Source organism: Priapulus caudatus, unplaced genomic scaffold, assembly GCF_000485595.1.
Source record: "Priapulus caudatus unplaced genomic scaffold, Priapulus_caudatus-5.0.1 Scaffold529, whole genome shotgun sequence".
Lineage (NCBI taxonomy): Eukaryota > Metazoa > Priapulida > Priapulimorpha > Priapulimorphida > Priapulidae > Priapulus > Priapulus caudatus.
Genome location: NW_014577590.1, coordinates 30,842 through 40,910, shown reverse-complemented (window position 1 = coordinate 40,910; position 10,069 = coordinate 30,842). Strand labels below are relative to the sequence as shown.

General features: G+C 43.1%; 1 protein-coding gene across 1 annotated transcript in view; it reads left to right on the top strand.

Moving 5' to 3' along the window:
- Positions 1-217: 217 nt before the first annotated feature.
- LOC106811337 (glycerate kinase-like) overlaps positions 218-10,069 on the top strand; it is a 12,277-nt gene continuing 2,425 nt past the window's right edge. Inside the window, exons 1-7 of the mRNA XM_014814919.1 lie at positions 218-278; positions 1,688-1,801; positions 3,622-3,725; positions 4,303-4,408; positions 6,778-6,968; positions 7,416-7,567; positions 7,958-8,133. Coding sequence (XP_014670405.1) covers positions 3,643-3,725; positions 4,303-4,408; positions 6,778-6,968; positions 7,416-7,567; positions 7,958-8,133 — 708 coding nt within the window. The 5' untranslated portion in view covers positions 218-278; positions 1,688-1,801; positions 3,622-3,642. The remainder of the gene's footprint in view (positions 279-1,687; positions 1,802-3,621; positions 3,726-4,302; positions 4,409-6,777; positions 6,969-7,415; positions 7,568-7,957; positions 8,134-10,069) is intronic.

Here is a 10,069-nt window from a genome sequence, read left to right as displayed (position 1 = left end):
CAGCTCCTTCACAACCAAACGACACTGATAAAGAAAATAAGAATTAACAATATGAAAGCTTTTCTCTCGGCCGAAATGGTTTTGTCTGTTTGGTCTGTCCTACGAGGCAGAGGTCTACAACTACAGTACAAGGTTTCAGTTTCCCAAAACGTAAATGCCTTGAAAACATCCGGGTACTTACGAATGCAACATGTACGTGCATGCAACAAGGCTATCGCGCAGATGCGTGCCGGTGTCAAGACTACAGAGTACAGGTCAATGTCAAATCATATTCTTAGGTAAACTGGCTTTATTGTAGTTTTTGTACTAGTAAATCTACTGACTATGTTATACTTCTATGGATAAAATGGTGCAAATCCACTTTAGGCGCCTTAGGCTTAGGTTATGTTACAGGTATCGTCCGAAGTGATGCACAATTTCTGTGTATCATCAACTGACAAACTGTAGTCCGCAAATGCAGACGTTATAATTCCGCTTAGTCCGCAAATGCAGACGTTATAACTCCGCTTTGCTAATCTGAGGGTGCGGGTTTATCAATTACATTACTGATACTAATTACTGATACTGATTACTGATCATATGGATCCATTACTGGGGTCTGCGTCGGCTCGGACTAAATTCCGCTTTGCTAATCTAAGGGTGCGATCGAGTTTATCAATTACATTACTGATACTAATTACTGATACTAATTACTGATACTGATTACTGATCATATCCATTACTGGCTCGGACTACATCAACTGATGCACAGACTTTCCGTCATATTCAAAGGAATGATGCAAAAACCCTAACCCTATAACCCTATCCCTAACCTAGTCCGAGATTCCTCTGAGTCTGACCATGGCCCACACCGACGATTTTTGTGGTTTTGGTGTGGGTTAGGGTTACACATCGCGAACGTGTTGGGGGGGAAGCGTGTTTAGAAAATGCCTGACGTGGATTCCACGGACGTGGATTAACTTTAACTCTGATTTAAAGCTAACTCTGAGTTTAACTCGCTAACTCTGAGTTAGTAAACTCCGAGTTAAATTTGGGTTTCATAAACATGGATTAAATCCTGAGTTAAGTAACTCGGAGTTAAATGTTTTAACTCCGAGTTAGTATCGCTGAGAGGGTCTATGTCACCCAGGGTACTGCCGGAACGTACCCTGGTACTATATCTAATATGCCGGACCGTACCTCGCCTACTCCCTAATCCTAACCCTAACCATAACCATATCAAATAGTTACCAGGGTACGTTCCGGTGTGCCGGACCGTACCCAGGGTACGTTCCGGCAGTATCCTGGGGGACATAGACGTACCCTATGAGCGTTACTATCCCATAATTCCACGTAGTTAGAACAGACGAACATGATAGACGATAGACGCATGATAGACGATAGACGCATGATAGGGTCTACGATAGACGCATGATAGACGCACGAACATGGTAGAAGGTGTAATGAAAAAACGTTATATAATGAAAACCGGCAGCGATAAATAAATGAGGGAAAATATTTTGCCAATGCGGGGATTGAACCCGCGTCATTAGCACGACGCTTTAACAGCTGCGGCTATTGCGAAATCGCAAAATGCCGTATATTTTCCCGTATTATCACAGTACGGATGCCGGGATCAGTGTTGGTACGCCATCAATGGCCGACCAATGTACAACAAACGTTAACAAACACGTACCGTGTGTTCCAGCACCAGCGGGGGATCGGACACGGGGCAGTACTAGATACATATATGCCTGCCGACCACGAAAAGTGTGATCATGCGTGATTTGTATATCCATGTCATATCTGCAATGACTATATGGTAAATATCTTCCTCTACCTTCTTGCCTCCTCTACTCAAAATTCTCCACCTCTGCCTTCGTGTACCTCCTCTGCCTTCTCACCTCCTCTGCATCCTTAAAGCCGGTCTTAGGTCAGCCTTGCGACGCGACACGATTGCCTGTGACTGATTTTCTGCAACTGGTTGCAACTCGCTGCAACGATCGCGTCGCAGGGACAGTTCGGCCTAAGCACCCCTGCGACTGCCAATGACGGGTCTGCGCTCAAGCGACTGGACAATGGTCAGTCGCAGCGAGTCGCGTGTATGTTCTACTTCTACTTTTGCGCCGTGATGCGACTAGTTGCCACCCGTCACTTGCATTGTTTTACCCGACATAAGCTGCCTTGCGATCCCTGCGATGAGAGTCGAATGCATAGACAATGCAAATATATACAGTGCAAAAAGTCATGTATAACTGTTCACAATTGCGACCGACTCTAGCTGTGGCCAGAGGCAGCTGAAGAAAAATTAATTTAATCATGGTCGGACAGGCCGTCACTTTTCGACACTGAGTCAAAAAGTTATTGCGATCGTTGTAAAAAGGGACAGGGATCTAAATGAAATAGCTTTCCAGTTGGAAAAATGTTCAGGAATTATCGGATCTCCTGTGATCCAATTATTGACATAATGGCAACGGTATAAATATTTGTAAATATTTTACAAATTATACTTAGTTGCGCGATCTATAGGCGGTCTTCAACCTAAGCACCTTCTGCGACTGCCTGCGACTGCCAGTGTCAGTCGCTGTCAGTCGCATCGCTGTCGACTTAAGCACTCAGTCGCAGTGAGTTGCAATGCGTCGCGTCACATTCAATCGCAATCCGACCTAAGGCCGGCTTTATTTGCTCCATGTTCCCCTTCGACTACCTTGATCCTGGCATCCTGCCCTCTGCTCGAACTGAAAATTCTCTTGCCTACCTTCTCCACTTCCCCAAGGGTAGAAATGAACTTTTGAACACGGGAGTCCAACGGACTCCCTATACCCTCAAAAAGTGGGAGTCCGCAGCCAAATGAGGGAGTCTGCAGTCTGAGGTTCAAAATTAAAGATATTAACAATAACGCATGTGCTTGTTTTTAAGATTCATGTGGTTGCACGTCTGCCAAATTATCTTTGGACATTAGCTGAAAAATACGGTAATTCCACGAGGCCATTCTCTGGAACGAACTAGTTAGTATGGCAGAATTTTCAGGGAGTCACACAGACTTCTGCATATATATGTCAAATCAGGGAGTTCGACAGTAAATCAGGGAGTATTTGACTCCGGACTCGCGTTTATTTCGCACCCTGCTTCCCTATCTTTCCTCACCCATCTACCTTCCTCCACTTGCTCAGCAATTTCACAAGATGTGCATATTATAAAAGCCGAATATTTATTATGTTCATAATTATTATTATTATCATTAAATTGACAACGTCACAAATTTTCTATGGTAAAATTTGTAAAAATTTTGTTGCCATTTTTTTACATTAAAAGTAAGAACTAACGGGACTAAACGTATCGTCAAATTTTTTACCTGATAAGATTGTTTCTCAACTAGTTAAAAATCCAAAAAACCTGGAGGATTTCATATTAGTGTTCCTGACATTAATTGCTTGCTATGGGCTATGTATAAGTCACGAGTGTAGGTTCACATCAGACAATATAGTAAAATAGGAAGTATAATGCAGCAATTTAACCATAAAAAGTGAACAGAATTACTTATATTTTGTGAAAAAGTGGAAATATTTTTTTACTATTTACGGTGACGTAATCTCTTTAAAGGTCGCTATCGTTAGTGGTTACACTTGAGTATTTGTTTAGCTAATGTGAGGATAACGACTGATGACCATGAACATCTATAAAGGCATTGTTGCTGCTCTGAGAAGAACTAGATGGTCTAGAAGAATGGCTAATGTGAGAGATAGGTATGATTTGTAATTGCTAGAAATTACTTTCAGGATGTAACTATATGCTATATGATATATATATATATATATCAGTGTTTGAAATAAGGGCTATCCGTTTGTCCTCACTTGTCCATTTCCACGGAGGACAAATATATATAGACCTGTCCAGTAGCTTGTCCGCTGGAGCAACTTTTTAGATATATTTTTCATTATTTTGTACCATCTTGCAATCTTCCGAGTCTGACAGACAGATTGGATTGGAAGAAATCCTGAGAAACTGTTAACTTAGTCAAGGTCTAGACTAAATGTCAAATTTATCCTAGTCAAGTGACTCGATATTTCTCATAACTCACTGTGGTGAGAGTCGGACTCAGGACTGACCATGTATTGTTATATTATAAAACTTTGAAGCTTCAACTGTGTTAAGACAAGTAATAACTTAAAATAATTGTGCTTCTTTATGTTTTTTCAAGTTTGGTCCCTAATTTGAACTGTTAGTGAACTGTATTTCACGTACAGTATTTACACTTACTGTATTTCATGAATACATTTTTAACTCGCTATTAACATATCTTGTTATTTTATTTATTTCTAGATCAAGTTTGGCATCATCGACAAATCTTGATCAGCATGCAATCAAGATATTCCAGTCTGCTGTAGAGGCTGTGCTACCCAATCAGATGGTTCAGAAGAGTCTGCAAGTATGTATATATATATATGCAAATTGCACTCGGGCTGTTTCAATAATAAAATGATAGTAAATAAATACAGATTGTATTTACTACCAAAGTCTTAATTTTGATTTACTCTCTCTTGCCTATTTATATTAGTAATAATTTCCCACAAATGCCATTCAAATGCCTGTCTACAACACAGAATGTCACCACACGCATGCGATGTCACTGTGTACAACACAGAATGTCACCACACGCATGCGCTGTCACTGTGTACAACTTCACAGAAATGTAGAGAACTCTCAGCTTTCAATTTCAGTGAGTTGCTGCACAGTGTTGGCATTGCAGTGAGACCAGATGTTGAAGAAGAGCATTTGAATGACATTTTCATGGAATTATAAGTCAATAGAGAATACATAAACATTGAGACTTTGGTAGTAAATACAATTTGTCTTTATTCACAAGTATTTTATTATTGAAAAAGTGCCTGTGTATGTATATGCATGCACACGATAACCTCGAGATTTGCAGTCATATTAACGTCCGTGCGCGTAAAGCTGTTACTGTTCCTATGTAATCACTGAACATGAAAAACAATTTGGTGGTAGGTAGCCATTTATCTTGATCATTCATAATAATACATGTAGCCCGTACCCAGTATGAATCTTCATGACTAGGTTTTGGGGAGGTATTTAATTATTAATCATATTGGGGGAAGAGCAGTTGATCTAATCCCATTTGTTAAAAAACACACTTATGAATGTATTACTATTACCGGTATACGACATGGTTCTACCCTGGTCTGGTCTGGTCTGGTCACGTCTGACATGGTTCTACCCTGGTCTGGTCTGGTCACGTCTGTCATGGCCATGCAGGTCTGACATGTCTTCAAATCTGAAGCTAATTTGAGATATCCCATAATAAATCCTCTGACATGCCTTGACAGCCTAATCAACATGGCTTAATTTCTAGTTATATTTATTTTTGACAATCCCCACACAGTCATGCTGTTTTCAGAGCTTGGTATATATATATGTATGTTTTCAAACTGACTAAGTTCACCTGTGCATTGAAGCCACTTTCGCATGCGTATTTAGCTCCAATTGCTACAACCCCCTCCCAGGCTTTCCCCCATTCGTCCATAACCGATCCGTCTCATGCCTGGGGAGAAACCTGATATTAGTTGTATCTGGATGATAGTATAGCTATAGGTAACACTTAGCATCCAGTTTGCAGAGCTAAGTTACCTAATAGTTTTGCTGACAAGGTCTATGTCCCCCAGGGTACTATCGGAGGGTACCCTGGGTACGGTTTGATATATCGGAAAGTACCTCGGGGTACTATGCGATATGTCGCTGCGTACCCTGCATTGTCTCACCGTACCCTGACTTTCAGCCAACTGATGTCGTAATACATACACTCTGTCAAGTTACCACATCACATAGAAGAAACCTCAAAACATCGCAATCCAATAAAAATGTATGCTATGTTTGACTATATTTTTCTTTTTCTTTTTTTTTAAACGAAGAGCTAGCTTTGCGAAAACGAAGGGCTGAAAGTCAGGGTACGGTGGGACAATGCAGGGTACGCATGAGCGACATATCGTATAGTACCCCGAGGTACTTTCCGATATATCGAACCGTACCCAGGGTAACCTCGGATAGTACCCTGGGGGACATAGACCCTATCAGCGATAGTTACTGTCATGGTTATACAATCACGTTCTTTTGTTGACGCGCATGCGTCGCTCACTTATGCAGCAAAGCTCACGCCATTAAACACCGGCTAACCAGCTGCTGAAGCAACTTTGCCCATGTTCATCTTATGTTTACCAACAAACAACCGAATTACAGAGATATCTTGGTTAATTTTTACTCAACCGTGTTGATCAAACCGTACTGCTGAGTAGTTTCGCATCCTATCAAAGCTGACTGAAGTTATCAGATTTGACCACCAGATGGTGTAGTGTTCAACAGCTTGGTCCACACGTGACTGAGTCTGTATCCCCCCCTCGTCACAGTTGATGTTCGGGGTCTTGCGGATCCAGATGGCTTCCTTAATCCAACGCCAAACCGAATTACAGTTACCTTTGTGAATGTCAAATCCCTTGACAATCCATATACTTAAACGTGTTTAGGCATAATTTCTATGCGCAATATACTGTACAATGACCACGTCAATAAAGTCCACAGAACTTCTTCAGTATGATTCGTCTAGAATTTCTTCCATTACTGTAGGCACCCCTCAATTCGACCAGCGCTTGCATTGCTCTCTTTAATATGCAGCAAAGCTCACGCCATTAAACACTGGCTAACCAGCCGCTGAAACAACTTCACCTAGCTTGTTCATGTTATGTTTACCGACAACAACCGAATTACAGTTATCTGTGTTTACAGGTTGACCGTGATGAGCTGACCGTCAAGGGGAAAAGGTATCATCTAGATCACAACGTGTGGATTGTTGGCTTCGGAAAGGCGGTGATTGGTATGGTTCGAGCTGTAGAGGACATGCTAGGAAGCCACGTAGTCGGCGGCGTCGTCAGCGTACCAGTGGGAATACAGAAAACGCTGCAGAAGATTGGAAAGGGGTAGGCATGAAGAAAAGCAGGTAATCTTTAGAACTAGCTTCATAGAATAGGTATAGGGAGCATCGCGCACATGTTCAATTGTAATGGCCACACAGTAGCAGCGTAACGAATCCTCGTGCTTCACCGATGCTATCACTAGGGCGGATGGGGTCGTTGTCGTATCAGGTACTACAGATATGTACCCGAGGTAGTTTTACGTTGTTTAGTATTATGTTTATATTTTTATATGAGGTATGTTTAGAGTTAGGGTTAAGGTTAGGATTAGAGTTAGGGTTAGTGTTAGGATTAGGGTACACTTCTGTAGTACAAGTCTGGTACACTTTGTGTATACATATCTGTAGTACCTGATACGACAACGACCCCTTGAGCATCACTAGGCAGTGCAGTCAATGGCATGCAGGGTGAGGGTTTCAATGAGGTCTGGCTGTATTTCTTGATCTATTTCAGAGACATGTTGCCGCGTGAGGGAAGTGTGGTAAGGGTGTTAGAGGGAGCAGTGGACAACTTGCCGGATGAAGATGCAGAACGTGCAGCCGAGGAAATATTCTATCTGGCAAACGGTCTTACAGAGCGGGACATTCTAATAGTTCTAGTGTCAGGTATATGTGAGTTGTTTGCGAAAATATCAGGAGTCTGCCAATTTTGATAGACTCATGAAAATATTCCATGCAACTACTCGGAGTGCCAACCTACTATTGTCAAACCTGTGTTAGCAGACAGTTTAGAAAGCACACCTGTCTAGAAAGGACACTTAGCACTTCCCTTCAGTGATCCTGATATACAGGTTTTAGTGTACACGATTGTTAAAGTGGATAAACCTCGCAGCTAGATGCATATATATATACTTACTGTGAGCTCGCCTATGTTGCAAAAAGTAATTACAACTTATTTGTATTGCTACTTTCACAACATTTCTTCATAAAATCACACGATTGGTGCAGTTAATGTTTTACGGTGGATAAATTTTAGCTTTTTATACTTTGTATCAGGCGGAGGCTCGGCTTTGCTTCCATCTCCTATCCCTCCAGTCTCGCTGCATGAGAAGAAGGAGGTGACAACGCTACTGGCGGCATCTGGTGCCACAATTGAGGAGCTGAACACCGTGAGGAAGCGTCTGTCACTGTTGAAGGGCGGGGGATTGGCAAGGAGTGCATATCCTGCGAGGGTAAGGCCAGAATTAAAAAATCTTTGTTTGCCCTCACCCGATCTAGTAGGCTGAAAAGTTTGGGTAGGTAGATAGGCTTTTTTTGAGGGAGGTATTTTTACAAATTCAGCATGGTGTCTACATACTCAGGTGTGCTTGTGTGGAGATACCTTTTATGTTGAATGATTGTTTTGCTTGGTACATATATGTATTGCCCACAGATTTATATAATGTACAGTGATACAATTTGTAAAAAAAAGAATGGGAAAGATCAGTAAAATTTTTGAGTTGGCCTTCCCCTTTGGTGGGTCAGGTGGGGTGAGGGCAAAGAACAATATTTATCATGGCCTAACGAAGCAAAACTTTGCGTTTAATTCTCTCTCAATGAAAAAGGGTAAATCTCTTCTCGTAATTTCTATAGACACATGCCTTAGCTATAACCCCTGTGATTCTTGCATTCATTGAAGCGCGATTAGTCTAATTGCCTCTGGCCTCAACGGAATTGAGATGTTAGTTTTCAGCACAATACGTGTGCGTGTGTTTGTGTGTTAGTGATGTCGTGTGTTCGTAGAACGCGACGATATTAGCGGTCAGCAGCGACCAGAGAGCGTGGTACATTTGACGGAGCAACAGCAACGAGCGGGCTCAAGCCAGCAAGCCAAAGCGTGTAGCATGTCATATGCTGGCGTATATCGTCGTTATTCGTTGGGGTGTGCTCGTGAGTACGTAAGGGGGGGGGGGGGGGTGGCGTAAGTCGGCTCGCTGAGGTTATGCTACCTCTGTGAGTGCACTCTGCTAGTTACTGCGAAACGAAAATCTCACGCACGTAACGCTCATAGGCTAATAATACGGGCCCTAGGTCTAAGAAAACATGATCCACCCCTAAATTGTCTTTTTCGCCTCGATAAAAGATGCGCAACGACGACGACTATAATACCCAGGCACTGGCGCAAGAGATAAGAGAGGGGAGAAAGAGAGATAGAGAGAGAGAGATAGAGAGAGAGAGAGACGAGAGAGAGGAGACGAGAAGAGAGAGAGAGGAGAGAGATAGAGAGATAGATAGAGTAAGAGAGATAGAAGAGAGAGAGAGAGAGGAGAGAGGAGAGAGAAGACGAGAGAGAAGAAGACGAGAGCACGAAGAGAGAGAGAGAACGACAGAGAGAGAGAGAGAGAGACGAGACAGAGAGAGAGCAGACACGCATGCACGCGACCGCCCAAGAATATAAGAGCAGGCAGCGCAGCCACATTGGCGCCACAGAGCGAGTATATCATTATAGCGTGATCGCGATACGTAGCCGCGTTATGCTTCACCGCACTCTACTCTCTCTCCTTCTCTCAGCCTCGCAGCACAAAACACAGCCAGTTGCTGTATGTTGTCACGGAAAACAATTTGCCTCTCTACCCGATTATTACGAGCACGCTAATCGGTTCTGCGGCGGGGGCGACGCCCGTCGGGTATTCCGCCGTCGGAAAACGAGCGGACACTGCCGCCGCCCCGCTCAGCGCCGCCCGGCGCGCGGTCCCGGGGTGCGCCCATGCAGCTCCCCGCGGAAGGCTGCTGAGGCTTATCGGCAGCACCCCTGCCAACTCCTTACGATTTTTTCGTATTCCTTAGCGAATTCCATGATGTTTTCTTACAATGTGACGATCAAACTGAAAAAACTACAGGAATTTTAACGCCTTGTGAAAATTAAGGTTATTTTACATGTGAAGCCGAGAAATATCTGGGCAGTTGGGGCGCCGAAAGCGCGATATTGAATACAGCGTGGTGCGATTCACGGTGTTGTTATTCGAGCGAGTGATCTAGGAGTTAGTCCGCACATTCATGTTGCGCGCAGATAACATAGGGCAACCAATAATAGCCGGTGCCTGCTGCAAGAAAAGAGACAGCCTTGACTATTGGTTCAATGAATCAACAGGTTGCAGGTCTGCTTATGTAACTGCTGGCGATCGTCGG